This window comes from Haemaphysalis longicornis, unplaced genomic scaffold (assembly GCF_048455015.1).
Source record: "Haemaphysalis longicornis isolate Haplotype H1 unplaced genomic scaffold, Haemaphysalis longicornis Haplotype H1 scaffold_1, whole genome shotgun sequence".
Lineage (NCBI taxonomy): Eukaryota > Metazoa > Arthropoda > Arachnida > Ixodida > Ixodidae > Haemaphysalis > Haemaphysalis longicornis.
In genome coordinates this window covers 257,191,770-257,208,459 of record NW_027526203.1, presented here as the reverse complement: position 1 = coordinate 257,208,459, position 16,690 = coordinate 257,191,770, and the positions used below count along the sequence as shown (strand labels likewise).

Sequence of the window (16,690 nt, the reverse complement as noted above, 5' to 3'; positions counted from 1 at the left end):
GCGTCACCGCAGACTCTCAAATGCCATGCGCTTTTCCCGCATATTCGGAGCTTGCCTCACTCATGTCTGTTCGTAAAAAGCTAGTTCGCACCAGGCCAAGGGTGTGCTGATTCAGGCCTGGGCCCACTGCCCGCAAGCAGTCGGTGCTTGTGGCAACAGCACGCCAACGAGAACTCGCTAGCGCGTCATTGTCAGTATGCGCGCGTTCTGCGATCTCGCTCGTGGAGCAGTGAACGTTACGGCGCAAAAATGGTGAACTCAGTTCAGAAAAGATCGGCCGCATACGAAAAAATCAACTTACAAAAAAAAAAAATACATGTACTCTCGGGGATTCGAACTTGCGACTCTCAAAACTAATTCCAGCGCCTCAGACCGCCAGGCCACGAGCCGGCGCTGGCCGCTTTGGATATATAAGGTTTATAATGTATGACTAGTTTACACTTTTATTTATTTTAAGCATTTTAAGTGCTTTATGTGACTATTTGTTGTATATCAGACCTAGCAATTGCATTTCTTTGACGGAAAAGCGTTCGCAGATGTGCGGTCGTGCTGCTGACCGCTGTGCTTGTTTACCCAGCGCAAAAAGTGCTTCCTGCTCCCTAGTTTTGCGTTGTACTGTAAAATTTTCAGGTGATTTTATTTTCTTAGTACCTATATTGACTTCGCTGACTCTTCTCCCGCCTTCAATTGGCCTTAGATTTTCCTACTAGAGTAAAGTCAGCGAAGCGTCGCATGTGCACTTGTGCAGCGCTTGTGTGGAGCGACCCGGACTCTGAGTTTGACACACTGTACAAACTAACAAAGTAAGGAAAGGCACATTCTTTCATTCACAAAGGTGTTGTGGCTTAGTTTCAATTGAGCGAGCGAATAGCGACGACCCGTCGGCGGCCGGCGGACGAAACGCTGGGCCGACTGACTCGATCGGTAGGTCGGCTGGTCGGCGAACCGTGCAGTAGCGCAGCCATTTTCCAGCTCATCTCCTGCTGACGTCACACGAAAACGCCACAGAAAATGGGCGAGCGTAAAGAGAGGAGGACAGCATTTTCGAATTGATTTTTCTACTAAATAAATTCGCGTAAACGCTGCCAGAGTGGTCGAAACAATGCCTACGGACTCCGAACTACAATTTGCGCTAGTAATCCCGCAATGTTTACAAATCACTTCATTGTCCCTTTAAAAGATCCCAAGAGGGTCAGGTGAGAATCTTCTCCAAATCAACAAAGTTCTCTTGGCAAGCAAGTGGAGCAGAGCTAGACCAAGTGAAGGGGTACATGCTTTGGGTCTGCCCTGCTCACTTGGACATTAAAAGTGCAGCACAGAGACTGCTCACGCTGCACCAACTTGGGCAGAAAGTGCACTGCAGAGAACTGCCATCCGAGGTATCCAAGGGTTCTGATGAATCATGCTATGCAGCAGCTTTAAAGTCGGGACAGTCATGCACAGAAGGAGACCGGATAAATGTTTATTACACGATCATTGTGCACACGCATTAAACCTCCAATAGAACCTCACAATGGGGCTGTATTTCATTAAGACTTACGGGTAAAAACTTGCCTCTTGCACGAGAAGGAAAAACAGAGGGGGAGATACAGGTGGCCTAATGAGGCAGTGATGCAGACAGGGTAGCAGTTAGGAGATTTGGCTAAGAAAATGCGCCCTACCCGCTTGCATAAGCCCACATAGGCAAACAGACGAGTTTATTAATACCCCTTGTGTTTCCCTCATGCTCAATAAGATGAGAGACTAGCCTAGTCGTTTGGATTGAAAGATCAAAATCCTAGCAAAAAAATGAAAAAATCGAAGGTTGAAAAGATTAAAAAAGAGAGAACAGGCTAAGTCACGCTTCTTGGCTCGGGCGAGCTCCCTTTCGAGCTGGGTCACCATGGTCTCGCTCTCCATCATTGCAGTGCCCAGAAAGACCATAGCGGCATGCTTCGTCCCCATAAGGTAAGTCTGGGCGCGTCGCACTTTTTCGTCATGGTCACCAGCCCGACCTCGATGGCGTTCTAGGAGATGCAGATCTCGGCCATGTTCTGGGAGGTCTCCTTTTCAGTCGAGTTGTCGTTCTTCAGGGCGATGATTTCGGCTTCCTTCTCTGCCGCGATCCGTCGGATGGGCTCCTCGGCTTCCTCCAGGCTTCGCTGCTTCTGCAAAGCGTCGCCGAGCTCCTGCGTCATCCTCTCGAGTATCGTCTCTTGCTCCTTAGGGGCCATGTTGCGCTCCTTCAGTGCGTCAACGTTCTGCAGCAAGAGGTCGCTCCTCGCCTTGAGGCCGACCTCGGCTTTGTCCGCCTTCCTCCGAAGCTCCTGGGCTTCGCCCTCAAAATCTTTCAGGGCCGCTTCCATCTCTGAGAGGTCCTTGAGCAGCTTCGCCTTCTCGCTCTCCCTCTCGCACAACAGTTCCTCGAGGTGCCACACGAGAGCACTCTCGAGCCCTCTCATCTTTTGGCACTCGACCTCTTGCCTGGCGCATATCACCCCCAACTGCTCCCTCGTGTCCTCGCTCACTTCCAAGCCAGACTTGATCTCATCACAGCGACGCGCCGCTTCCTCAAGATGGTCCTGCAGGCTGCTGGCGCTGGAAACGAGGTCTTTGCTGTCCACAACCTCCTTCTGAAGACACCGACGGCGCTCTTGCTTCTGCTCAAGCTCTCTGGTCAACTCCTCAACGCTCATGAAGAGCTTCTGGGCAGCGTCTTCGAGGTCCCGCTTGATATCCGACAGTGCAGCCACCTCGGCTTCTCTCTCCCACAGCGTCTTGGCTACAGCTTGGCTTTCTTCGACTTGCTTGCCAAGCCCCTGGATTTCTTGCTCCAGGGCGCAGGCTTTCTGAGACGCCTCTCGCTCGAGTCGCTCGGCCTCCAGCTTCTGCACCCTTGCGGCGGGCTCCGTGACGGACCTCTGCGACTTGTCCAGCTCTCCCCTCAGGTGATCTGTGGCTCCTTGACCACTTCCAGCAGCTCTTGGAGCTTTCGGTCGGCATTCCACAGACGATTCTCCAAGTCTTGGCAGCGTGCTGCCTCGCGTTTCAGCTCCGACAGGCTCTGGCTGAGTTTTCTTCAGGCTCTGCTTCTGCTTCTCTGAGGACAGAAGTTGGCTCTGCAATAAAGCAATGAACACACAAAACAGCCATTTAAAAAATTGCAGCAATAAGGATGGAATACTTTTCGAGTGGTGTCACATCTAAGGTTCAGCATACATATGCATAACCATGGAATAGTAACACCTGAAGCTGTTTTTTTTATATCAGTAAAAAAACAGAACAAAACAGAGTAGAGTCATCTACGAATAAGAAAAGCCACCCTCTTCACAAAAATCCAACGTCTTTACACGGAATGATTTTGGCGGAGGGCAAGAAATATTTTTGGAAAGCGATCCGCGTTAACGAAATTCGCTGCAAGTCCGGTCGGCATTTAACCTTCACACTTGAGCCTTAAAGTGCGAAAAAGGGCTCAAATGCATTTTTTTTCTTTCAGGCGGCTCAGCAAAGGTATCCTTGGCCCCCGAAGTGCGCGAACAAATTGACATTCCACCGATCTCTAAAAACACGCACCTGGTCTACAATATAGAACGTAGACAGGCAAGGGCAAAAGCCGTGCACAAACGGTTCCGAAATTTGGAGGACGTGGTTTACGTGGACGGGGCCGTTTACCCGGGTCGCGATGCCATGGCCCCTGGCGGTAGTCAATCGGCAGGGTAATTCATTCAGCTCCGGGTCAGTCCGCATGATCGAACCGGAGTTGGGCGGAGAGGCGGTCATTGCCTTGGCGATGACGGCCTCCCCAAAAATTAAGTATGTGGTGAGCGACTCAAAGTCTGCTATTACAAATTACGCAAGGGGCCGCATTTCCCAAGAAAATTCCGCAATTCTCAGGACTGGACTGCACAATATTCAGCTGTCCGGAAATATATATCTAATATGAGCACCTGCGCACTCAGGCTTGGCCGGGAAGAAATACGCGAACGACGCTGCTCAAGGACTTGCTATCCGAGCTTGTTACGATCAAAGCACTCATTCACTTCGATGTTCGGGCAGGGATCGGCTCGTGTCCTTTAGAGGCATCACTCATCACTATAGGCTAGAGCGGGTCCGCTTCCCCCAGCTCATCCTACCCTCAGTAAATGGCAATCCATGGCTTGGCGACTTCTGCAAACGAACTCGTACCCCAACCCGGTTGCGTACAGTCACTGCTACCCCGGGCAATATTCAGGCAAGTGCAACCGGTGTAAGGACCGGGCACAACTAGTGCACATGCTGTGGGCCTGTCCAGAGGCGACCACGTTAGGTTGTAAAATCACCAGTGTAGGACAATAGGAGACCGTACTGCTCAGCTCCGACCCGGGGTTTAAGTCTGGGCCATTTAGCTGGCCACACTCTGCCAGAGCCCAAGGGCTCTTGACCGACGTCTATACGATAACTGGCTGTCAAGCAATAAAGTTATTTCTCGGTCTTCAGGCTCAAACTGTGTAAAATTCTGCCATAGAGCACTTGCGTGGCCACCGCCCTATTTGGTTACAAAAAAGACCATGCAGCCCGTGCAGCGAGCGGCGTTAAGGCTGCCTAACACTGACACCACCAGGGCGCGAGACAAAGTGACTCACGCTACAGCTTTGGCTTGGGCTACTCTAGCAGCTACCGCTGAACAGCGCGCGTGCGTTCGTTGTGTATGCGGCGATCGCCACGTTTGCTCTCAATAAGATGTCTCCGGCAGCCAAGAAGCAAAAAGAGGAAGTTTCAGCAGGAGTATGGTGCGAGTTAGTTTGTTAATGTTCATGAAAAGACGGAACAGCGCGAACGAAACAGGACCGACGAATAGAAACGCATAGTACACAAACGGGTGCAATCTAGCAACTGTTTATTTTTCAAGCGTACAAGCAAATTTACACCCAAAACAGGACAACAAAGTTTATAAGGTAAGAAAATACGGACAGCAAAAAAAAAAAGAGACAGAAACAACTAACAAAAAACTTTTTGATCATTATTTTTTTGCCGTCTGTGTCGTAGAAACTTTGTTGTCCTTTTTTTGGCGTAAATTTGCTTGTACGTTCGAAAAATGAGCCGTTGCTATTCAGCGCCCGTTTCTATTCCTCGGTCCTGTTTCGCTGCGCTGTCCCGTCTCTTCGGAAGTTTTAGGGAAGCCCCTAGGTGCTCGGTCTGTCAGTGTCTCCTGTCGTCGTCGTCTCATGTAGTCACTGTACTAAAACACCGGGACACTCGTTTTCCAATGCCTCGGGCTAGAACGTAACGAGTACTAAAAGAACACACCGGGACACTCGTTTTCCAACATCCCGCGCTAGAACGTATGATCTCCGTGCACAAAAACGCGTACTAAAAGAACACACCGGGGCACTCGTTTTCCAATGCCTCGAGCAAGAGCACTTCGGGCTTCAAATATACGAGACTTTCAAAACCAAGCTGTATACCTCAACTCCCCGACGGTTTCATCCCCGTTGGCAAGAACGCCAAGGCGCCAAGAATACACTTATAGTACACATGCATGCTTCACCCCTCCCCAGGTTTCACGTTAGGGGAGATGTCCCGGGAACCTATAGGCGTTTCCTAGTCAGCACAGCCAAGCGACGCATGGCGCCGTCTAGGGGCATGTTTGAAGCTATGTCCACGTGCTTGTGGCCCTCAATTTAATCACTCAGAACCGCTTGCTCTCTTAGTGTAGTAGTTCCGCTCCTGCGAAGTTAACATTCTAGCCCGGGCTCAAATCTGTGGCCGCTTTTCTTTTCATTTTCAAGGGTTAGTCATATTGCAATATTAACATTTTTTATAACGCATATAATCTATTTATGAGATCTTTATGCATTAAAAATGGGATTTCCGGTATTTTCGTTGCCTCTTGGTCAGTTTCAGCTACTGCTTCTTGTACGTCTTTGCGGGTTTGCCCCATTTAGGTCGGTTTCGGCTATTTCTGTTGAATATTTTTCTACACCGTGGTTTTGAACCATTGCACGTCCATTTTGGCTGTTGTTTATTTTAGTTCGGGTGGTTTTGTATGCTTTAAATGCGTTTATGCTGTGATACAACCCCCATAAGCAAGTTGAGGTGACGGCTGGCTGTACTTACTAGGAAATGTATACGCGTCCCGGGATTTATTTTTATCGCTATAAGATAAGGCATGCAGCCGTCATTGCCCAACTGAGTGGCCCTGGTGGTGGAAGGGAGGATAGCGAGGGCAAGTTTCGAATCGCCTACAAAGGCCCTATTCTCGACGCCGTAAATTCACGGAAACTGTGAATTCGTCAGAAGCTTTGTCTGATTAGCTTTCCCTTTTGATCACTAGCTTTCCGCTTGACTATGCAGTAGTGTGTGCTTTCGTTATTTTGATGTTTCATAATGTTTACTGGCCCTAGTTATAAACTTTGCCTTATTTCTCTCCATTGAAAGCGCATAATTCTTGTCGGCAATGGAAAACTACACGAAATGCAGCGGACATGACAACGTAGGCCTGTCTTTGCTATTCAAAAGCAATAAGGCTTGGATGTCACACCTCTATGATTGGCTGAGAAGACGTGACGTAATATAAACAGTTGGCGGGAATGCTTACGTCGCACATTGGTAACTACAGTCTGTCTAAAAGTGACCTACTGTTATGCAACAGCTTGCAAATAGCGGCTGTCGTCACCGTGAAATGACAAAAAACTCACAGACCTTCGGCGCCGTGAAATCTGCGTGAATTTGCAGCAGGCGCATTTTCGCAGGAAGCGCAGGGTTAAACTGTTTTCTAGCGAAATAAATAATAGTTTTGACTGTTTCCAAGTCAGCTATAATGGAGGATAAAAATAATACCTCGTATTTTCTTGTTATGTTTTGCAATAAAATAGCAATTATTTGTTTGGCGTAACAGTAACATAACAGGGCAGCTCAGCCTCTCCATTACACAAAACCCAACGCATGGAATTTGTCCACACTCCTTCTAGTAAAGTGGAGGGCCACATGATACAATTCAAGAGAAAAATAACAAATAAATCTGACTGCTTTATTCATTACTGCGCTGATTGAGTTCGAGCTTGAGTAATGAGTGAATAGGCAGCATCGGTACGCTCAGCCGTAGCGTTTCGCAGTTTTTTCCGCGTCATACAACCGATGGTCACGGGCGTCTTTGTCTGTGATCACGCCATAAACGTGTAACACAGCAGCAGGCGATAGCGTAGCGGGGGCGACAGCGGTGAGGTGATAACACATCAAAGCTTGCAATGAAGCAGAGAGCTCAACTTTGTTACTAAAAGCGATTGAAACAGATAGGTAGATACGGTAAAAAAGGCGAGCGTCAAATTACACTGCATGTCGCCTACCTATACGTGCATCACGTCACCGACTACTTACGTTTTGCTTACGAAAAAAAAACACAGCGAATTTACCGTGAATTAATGCAGTTGAGAATACGGCCGCAGTTCGTTCTAACACTCATTACACGGAGCGTGCAAGAGAACATTGGCCCGGCACACGCGGGTACTATACGTGGTGGGCCGGCGAGCAGAGAGCCCTGAGGATGGTATACGGAGAGACTGTGACTTCGTGATGTCGCATACGAACTGTTAGGCCATGAACTCTGCACATTCTTATTCTAATTGCCCGCCGAGAACGCTGTGTTTCAACACGGTCACGCCTTCAGGACCAATGAACGCTGTGTGCACTGCGTAAAGTGACTAATTGATATTCCTTGTTGACATTTTCACCCGACTATGTCCGTGTGCGGGAGACGATTGTAATTTTTTTACATAGTACCGATGAAACTGAATGGCAGCCATCGAAGTAATGAAGAATATGCAGTGCCCATTCCGTTGGGGGTAAACCACCGACGGATCCAAGCTCGCTGTCATATGCACCCACGATTTTCCCGCCGGCGTACCTCAAAAGTCTTACGATCGCTCGAGACAAAGGCTCAGGTTACGAAAATTCCATCTGTTACTTCTAATCAGCTTATTATTTTCGCGTCTGGGAATCTCGTAGCCATTCCCAGTTGATAGAATGGGCGTGCATTTGGTTGGCGGTTGCGAGCGCAACGTTACCTCCTGTTCTGTGTCTACTGCGGCTACTTTTTTTTCTTCCAGTCGTCACGGTTTTCTTTCAGTCGCTGCAAGCCACCGTATTTACTGATTAGCTCTACGAACTGTAGTTTACTAGTGACAGGGACAGCGCACGCCAACCAAGCAATGGGGCCAATGATTTGGGTGAAAAAAAAAAAAGATATATCTGAGTACTCGTCAGCTGTTTCGCGTGTTGTGACCGCGATTTGTTTCGCTCTTGAACAGCGGTTCTTGAACAGAGTAAGAAAAAAGGAGAAGTTGAGATCACCACAGACCCTGGTCGTGCAGTCGGATCTCCTCCTTGAGTTCGAGCTTCTTCTCTCGGGCACGCTGCTCCAGAGCCTTGCGGGCGGCTTCGCTGTTGTGCAGCTGGCAGTCCATCTGCTGTCTGAGCTGACGGCTGTGCTGCTCAACCTGAGCAGGACAAGAGATGGCCGACAGGAAAACAGAGAGAAGCGAAAACTTTGATCGTGAGTGCGTTTGCTTAGGGCAAACAATTCCAATTTTCCTATTCTGAAGGCAGAAGCTACGCCTGGGCTATGCATGAGGCGCGCCGCAGTGTAGAGCTCCGGATTAGTTTTGGACCACCTGGGGATCTTTAGTGTGCGCCGATATCTCGACCCACGAGTGTTTCCACGTTTCGTCTCCATTAGAAAAGCGGCTGGAATCGCACGCGCTACGCCTTTGAGTTCAGCAACACAACGCCTGCTTACAGAGGAAAAAAGCCTCTCAGCACAGTGCCTTCCCTTTCAAGGCCCACTGACTGGGAATTTCGCGGCTTTTCAGGATGGTAGTTTCGCCGCTATTTTTTCTATAAATCACGCGAGTATAAGCAAGATGTCGACTTGCCTTGGCCTGCACTTGGGTCTTTTCATTGCGCCGCCTGTCGAACTCGTGAGTGAGTGCCGTCACGCTGGAGCGGCTGAGCACGGAGGGGAGGGGACGGGGTAGCTGAAAGCCCGCCCGTTCTTGGGTACCTGCAATCGAGGTGAAGTCAAAAGTCTCGAGTGAGTCAACCCCGCAACGCACCCTACACTTTCTTGTAGGGAGAACGACGTCCTGTTTTGCGGTGAAGAGTTTTACATTTTACTCTGCAAGTTAATGGGCTGGGAAACCTTTTCCCAATTTTTTTAGTTTAAACAGGCCAGAAGTCAATACACAAGTTCGGTTCTCTGAAGGACGGCGCTCTAGCGAAAAATATTATACCGATTTTATCTCAAACTACATAAAAATAGGGGACCTAGTAAAGAAAAAGAATAAATCAGCGGCGACACAACAGTCATTTCCTGAAATAAGTTCCTTCGTCAAAAAAATTTCTAAAGTATGAATGGTTTACTGGCGTATTGAGGGGCTCGTGGAAAATTTGAAACTGCTCCCAATGTAAACCAAAAACTACTGCAGCTACCCTCCTAGCCTTTTAATGTAATTTTATTCTCACTTCTACTACTTATACTACTACCGCGAAGAAACGAAAAACCGACGAAACGCTGTAGTGAAACTATGCTGTACTAGAATATTCTAGTTCACTATAATTCGATCGGTGCGCTTGGCTGCCACTATATCCACGGGTTGGAATTAAAGTTTTGCGGCAAAAGCGTCATATTCACACATCCCGTCATTTCCGGTTAAAAATTCGGTTTACAAACCAGTAACTCAATATTCTAATGCTATAATATAACAAATGATAAGTACTTGATCAGCGAAAGAGCAAACGAAACGCATAATAAGTCATAAGCAGAAATTGGACAAGAATTTTTATTGGCCAGCGTAAAACGAACCGCGAAGGAATAGCAAGTGCGGGGCTGGGAATTTCGCAAACTACCACATTCTAATAACAGGTGCCGTCAAATATAATTGGAACACCATCTCCTACTTTTCGCGGAAACGGCCTGGCTACATTGGTGTGAGTTTAGAAGAGTCCTGCCTAATAGAAAAACCTTCCTATAAACCGGTAATGGCTGTCATAAAGGCAGTAAGACAAATATTGTGATACTGTATTTACTCGCGTAATGACCGCAATTTTTTCCGTAAATATAATGCAAAGTTGGGTGGTGCGATCATTACGTGAGGTACATTTTTCGGGAAAACGTTTTAGCGCAGAAAACGCAGGTTGCAGGTCAGAATGTTTACGATAAATCTCATGCACATAATAAACATAACAAACAAAACGTAATAAAAACTCCACTGACCACCGAATGAGACCGAGTGATGCAAAATCCTTTGTTTTCATTACAGAACGCGCCGGAACCATTTTGCTGTGAGGTGAGAACAGGTCGACCAATAAGTGGCTGCTGCTCTCACAGTTTGGGACATCAAGACCCGGCGGCCGACACAGCAAGCCGAGCGCGTTTTTTTATGTTTTGTACGTGAGTACATTATGTGCATTTAGTGAGAGTTTCTTCCGCACCATTAATGAACTCACGCTTGCCGATATCGCTAATATCATCAAGTCCGCGGCAGTAACGTAGCCATGTCCGCTTTGAAAGTGGAGGAAACTAACGTAAGCACGACCATCGTCGTCTAGACTTGGCACACATACGACATATGGCTGCGGCAAGTTCAGGGTGCGATCATTGCGCTGGAAATAAAAAAAGTCATATTTTGACGACGAACTTCAAGGGTGCGATCATTACGCGAGTGCGATCATTATGCGAGTAAATACGGTATTCACAAAATCTTGTTCCAGTTACTTATGGCAGACCTTGTACATGCATTGTGGCTATTGAGAATTGGGAAGAAAGCCCACTTAATCGACGCCATATGCTCGCGCTGCCTTTACGATCCCCGAAAGCACTCTGGGAGGCGCTAGCAACGCGGTACCCCGGACACAAGAGGAAATGGGGATAGGTAGGAAAGACTGCGTCTACTTCCGGACGGCGACGCGATGGCGTAGGACGGGCCTCGAACGAAGAGGCTTGCTGTACATGGACAAGGCCCAGAAACCGCCACGTACCACGGTTGTCCTGGTGAATCCACGGAAACCCTAATGTTCGGCAGTAAAGCGACCCAATACTACCAGTTGGGTACAAAAACGTGTTATGAACAGCAACGTAAAGGAGGCATCAGTGTTGTACGGTATGGCGTTCCAAGGAACGGCGTTGCTGGAACTAGTTCCTTTTGGGAGGAACGGAGGAACGCCACCGTGCCATTAAGAGTGGTTGGAACTGAAACGTTAACTCGTTGCTTTTACGAAGGAACGTCAGAGGGAACGTCGTTCCTTCTGGAAACGTTCCATCGCTAGGATTTGGCTGTTTTTGAGGCCAAGGCTTTAGGGCGCTAATGCTAGTACAAAAGGCCACAGGCCGCTAGTGTGTTTATCTACATTGAAGCTGCTGAATTTGCCCGCCATTCCCAAGAACGTGCACCGTGCTCGAAGGTCAAAGACAGAATAATAACCACGCAGCGCGGCTGCAGCATGTCGGGCAGACTGCACCGGGTGTGCACAATCTTGTGGCTACGTAGGCTGCAGATGCACATGAGACAGGTGCTTCGACGCCCCTTTGATTCGTCTTATGCCGCGGCCTCTTCTTTGCGCATAAGAGTGGAACGCGAAAGTCGAACAGGAGAAGACGTGTCTGTATCGTGTTCATCGCACACGTGGTATCTACAGCACAGGCAGCCGTGCCAGTCGAAGGAGCCATAAGAGACTTCTCTGCTGTCTGTCAATGGACATCATGGTCGCCGGCGTTGCGCTAGCCGCGTGTAAACAAGGCGTCAAGTTCTCAGCCTCAGATTCTTGAAATATTGCCGCTGCCATCCAAAGCGATGCGACAGCTATATGATCTCATGCACAACGGCAACCACCCCTGAGAGCTGCATGCAAGCCAAATCTGACCTCCGTCGTTCTACCGCCCTATAGCGCGGCCATGGCGCTCGAACGCACCGCCGTAAACTTTCTCGCGCACCTAGCGGACCATCGTGTGTATGCCAGGTATGCTTTGACGATTGGTTTTGGAATTTTGCTGGGAATTATTGCGCCACCTTTCCTTCGCACCATACCAGTGCGTTGAGTGTGGTGTATTGTTACGCACCGGTTTCGACCAGTGCTTCAGCCGTGCCCCGATGGCGAGCCGAGTAGTGTATACTCACGTTGGGTTACCAACCACCCCTGATTTTGTGGGACTGTACCGACTTTTCATACAACGTCCTGAGTCCCGCGCCGTCCCTGTCGGGACAGCTATATGTCCCGGATTTGTTCCGGACCGCCCAGTTAGGATTTTTTGACCATCCAAAGCACGCGCAACAAGGCGCGTCACGCTCCGTAACACAAAGTGAGCCCGAACTTATCCAGGCAGAGCTTCCGGTAAAGCTGAACTTCCACGTAAAGTGCGACTACATTTACGAGTACATTCTTCAGCAAGAGCAATTGTTACGAGCAGTATGTAGTCAGATGAAGCAGCTCTCCAAGAGGCCGCAACCATAAAAAACAATGAATTTGTGTGGAAGATACCGCCATAAAGAAAACTGATTTCGTTGTCCCCCTATGTTAGGGTAAGCTACCTCCCCCCCACCTGCCGTTCCCCGTCCCGACTTCCTTCATTGGAGAGTTGGTAGCCCTAACCTGGTGGGTGCTGCCGTGCGCAGAGTTTCTCCGTTTTGACAACGAGAAGCCGCAGGCCAAGCTTAAAACTGTAGCACAAAGTTACAGCAGACAAGGCTGCGGCAAAAAGGCGACCAGGAACTCCCAATCCGGTAGAGTAACACACTAAAGCTCTGTTATTGGCACTCTGGCTCGATGCTCGCGCGTGCTAGAATTTAAGGAGCAATACAGAACGGCCAAAGTTGTGCGCATGGCACCACAGAGTGTTTCAACGGCCGTCAATCAAAATATACACAAAACTACCGTTGTCCATGGTGAGCGTGGGTTCTATGCTAGCACACGCCTATGAGAGCGCATGCGGAGGCAGTCTCCTCAGCCTGAGGGACTGAACCATCTTATTTTCAAGTACAACATGGTAGTAACCTCAAGAGCTTTGGTGGGAAGGCTCTTCATCATTGCAAACGAAGTCTTGACGAAAAAAAAACGGGTTCTTCTGTCCCCAAACAACATCGAGATGCAAATCTTGCTAAGTTTAAACAAAGGACTCTACTAAGTTGCGAATATGTATTCTGTAGATTCTTTTTTCATTCATACTGTAATACTGAATCAGAATTCATTAAACGCCTATGTATTGTTCCTATCGATGCGGTGTCTTCTGCAAGACATTTATGTTCGTGCAGGTAACTTTCTATTCGCACATATGAAGTGCAGTATCCTGACTGCGCATTTGAAGACTTAAGTGGAAAGCTCCATACGTGTTGTACTTGTAATAGACGAGCGCCACAAATGCAGTTAAACATGTCTGGAAAATGTCCGGTGCTCCCTGAAAAAATTCCCCTAGGAGCGTTTCTTTGAATTCGTTCTATCTCCAGATAATCTGCTGCCGGCGGTGTTAATATTCGTATAATATACGTAGTTCGATGTGAGTGTTCAATTGCTCGCTTCATTTCGCCTCGGGATTATCCGACACGGGACTTCAATTTAAAAAAATCAATTGTAACATTTATGTAACGACACGTTACAATGTTCGAACTGTCTGGAACGCGTTCTTTCTAAATATAGGAACTTGTAAGGGGAACTCGTTTCAAAACTGGGAAGGAACGAGGAACGAGCTTTCGTTCCTATTTTAGAGGAACGTGTACAACACTGGGAGGAATGAAGCAGGTCGTGCAGATATCCTGCTGGGCAGGCCGTGGTTCCGTGAATCTAGGTGGGTACAGGATTCAAAAACCTTCCAAAATGGTAAACCAGTTCCCGGCACTCACTTTCCGGTGGGGAGCGGTCGAGAATCCTGTGACGTCGCGAAATCGCAGCCGTGCACTGCGACAACAGCGTCGGACAATCGTTCGAGGAACGAACGCCGCGTGGCATGCAGCAGCCAAAGCTCGAGATGGAGCAGCATATGCACGCGCATAGAGGCATGTGCTGCACGTTTCCTTCTTTTTCTTCTTCACCATTCAAGAAAATTTATGGATAACACCGGATAACTTTAGTCGCGCAAAACTTCCACAGCTTCAAGAGCTAGCCTCGCAGTCGGGCTCTACTTACTCGGAGAACGCGCGGCAGAAAACGAGATCGACTACTGCAAGAAGAGAGATGGCGGGACTCAGCCGGTAGGAGTACGTGCGGACGAGAAGAGGCCCTGTGTGTTTGCTTTTCGAAAAGCAGCCATGGCAGCCAGGATTGAACCTGCATTTGTGGACTCAGCAGCACAATCTACAATCATAACCACGCATCAACTTAGCCGAAACAAGAGTAAGCTAGGTGGGGCCCCAGCTTCGCTGTTTGCCCAGTCTTCACGCCATTTGTGCGAAGCTGCTCGAACGTTTTTGAACAGCGAAGCTGTTTAGCTCATCGTTAGAGTTTGGTGTCCGCAGTTAAAAATACCAACAAAATGCAGAGCGTCCGTGAGGGCATGCCTCGCGGCGGCCACAGAGCGTCCCCGGCCCACGTTTGTCAAGCCAGGCATGCCCATTTAGGAAGATAATCTAAGACGGGCCAAGATTGTCTTGACCACGTCCCCGGCGCACGTTTGTCAATCCAAGCATTTCCACTTATGGAGATTGGCCAAGAATGGAGATTAGCCAAGATGGGCCCACAAAAATAACTCCAGCATTCGCCGTAATCGTGGCAACACTTGCTCGGAAGTAAAAATAGACGTCATAGCGTACGCCCCTTCAAGGTTATGTCCAATGATCATCACTAACGAAAAATGGGCCGCGTATCTGCTCCTTTCATTGCAGATGTCGTCAAAAGACGATAGTCTTTGTCGACATTTGCCAAGTAAATGCCTCCCTGCGCTTTCCTGCTCACCTCTCATGCTGCTCTTCTTCCGTCGCGCCCCTCCATTTCCGAAATGTCTTGTTCTTATCCAACAATGTTGACCGGTATGAACATTTAAACCGGAATTAGACGTTCTGATTTGGCTGTGAGTATATAAGACTATTGCGCAGAATTTGCTTCGCTTTGGCCGAGTGGTTGAATCGATTAACAGTCAGACCGACATAAGAAAGAGACACCAAAATTTTTCCGTTGAAGTAGCCTAAGAAAGACTACCGTCTTTAAAAAAGAAGAAAGCCGATATTTACAACAATGATGGAGTAAAGGTCGTTGCGGATGCGAAGAAGAAGCAAATCGGCTGCATTCGGGGACTTAAACCATCTAGATGGTCATGAAAGTGTCCTACGGCTCCGCCACCTTCGAGTATTACGCGTTATTGTGAGCTTCCTTAATATTTGCGCCACGGAAACTGACGTTAGGGGGAACAGATGGACGGCACACACTTTCCACCTAAATCAGCAATCAGTGGACGGAACACACTGGCCCTTTCGACAAGGCGATTGTTCCGCTCCTTATTTCCCTCGAAGACACATTGCTGTTCCAAATGAGGGGACAGGTCACGGTGTACCGTTCTTCAAAAGTGGCAACCGTGCGTGTCATTCCACTAGGCTGCGCTTCTCATTCATGCGAGGAGCAGCATGGCCCGCCACTCTGCCTCTCATAAGGAGCGGGTCCCACAGCTCTGCTTTTCTCGGAGGGAGTGATGCTTAATGAGATACCGTGGCGAGCACGCGACCAAATGTTCGACTTCACCACGACATGTACACTCCTTCGCCTTCACCAGGACATGTGTACTCTCAGATTAAAAAAGAACCTTAATCAGCGTAAAATAATTAGCCTAAATCACTACACCTCTTCGCACAGCCTCGTACCAGGAAAATACCTTTTTATTACTAAAAATTACAAGCCAACGATTTACGCATATCAGTAGCGCAATCGGCGTTCTGCTCCAAATTACAACGCTGTGAGAAGTACAATATAATGCACCACTCAGGTATGATCCGGTGCCTCCACGCGCCTCACGTATGTGAGCAAGCTTCTTGGGGCTGAAATACACGTGCCCCAGTCGTGTCCGGCAGTTTCTGGACACATCAAGAGCAGCGTGGCCACGCCCATTGGCAGGGCTGCAGGCAAGGCTGGCTGCAGGAGGCCACAAGACCGCAGCCTATTCGCCTGCTCACGGAATGCATGACGGTCAGGGTGATGAGGGGCAGGGAGAAATCTGCGGTTTTCGCCGTTGATTGTACTCGTGGCCCGCAAGGATATCGTCACTCCGCTGACGTGGACCTTGAGCTCGGCTGCTGGGAACAGGACAGCAGCGGTCTGTATGAGTTCGGGACAGGAAAGTGCCCCGTAGCAGGCTAGAAGGCCGAGGAAGAGGAGAGCGTAGCTGCACCTGAAGCGGTGCCGCTCGTCTAGGTTTTCCTCCTGTGTGCATGGGCCGACTTCGCGGGTGGCGCCGTGGCCGCGGGCAGAAACTGCTTCCTTGGCTGCAGTCATCGCTGCTGCACCCTCGAACAGGAGCAGGCCACTCGGTAAATCAGAACTTTTGCGTGACGAAAAGATACTCCTGCGCGCCGTCATGGGGAAGTCTGCAGCACACGGGGTGATCCTGACGGGTTGCGGTCGAGGGGCTCACCGATGTCGCTTCGATTCCGATTCGTGGCTTACGTGATTCGTTCGGTGGCAGCCGCTTGTAGGTCGTGGTAGCTGGACCACTACAGGGGTCAGTAATAATGATAATGATGACAGCCCAACCCAAACATTGGTC

At 48.9% G+C, this 16,690-nt stretch overlaps 1 protein-coding gene across 1 annotated transcript; it reads right to left on the bottom strand.

Moving 5' to 3' along the window:
* Window positions 1-1,545: 1,545 nt before the first annotated feature.
* On the bottom strand, window positions 1,546-16,419 carry LOC144158674 (uncharacterized). The gene is made up of 6 exons (XM_077689712.1): window positions 16,201-16,419; window positions 15,981-16,059; window positions 8,889-9,016; window positions 8,315-8,453; window positions 3,553-3,557; window positions 1,546-3,098 (listed from the first exon to the last, which is right to left on the bottom strand). Exons 1-6 carry the CDS (start codon window positions 16,417-16,419, stop codon window positions 2,007-2,009), a joined length of 1,662 nt encoding a protein of 553 aa, XP_077545838.1. The 3' UTR covers window positions 1,546-2,006.
* Between the last annotated feature and the right edge of the window lie 271 nt (window positions 16,420-16,690).

Excerpts from the sequence above, each read along its gene's own strand:
- LOC144158674 (XM_077689712.1), bottom strand. The coding sequence starts at position 16,419 with ATGACTGCAGCCAAGGAAGCAGTTTCTGCCCGCGGCCACGGCGCCACC. Across the intron at positions 9,017-15,980 it reads AACTGCCGGACACGACTGGG|GTACCCAAGAACGGGCGGGC; the intron begins GCACGTGTATTT and ends CCTCGATTGCAG. Across the intron at positions 8,454-8,888 it reads AGACCCAAGTGCAGGCCAAG|GTTGAGCAGCACAGCCGTCA; the intron begins GCAAGTCGACAT and ends TGTCCTGCTCAG.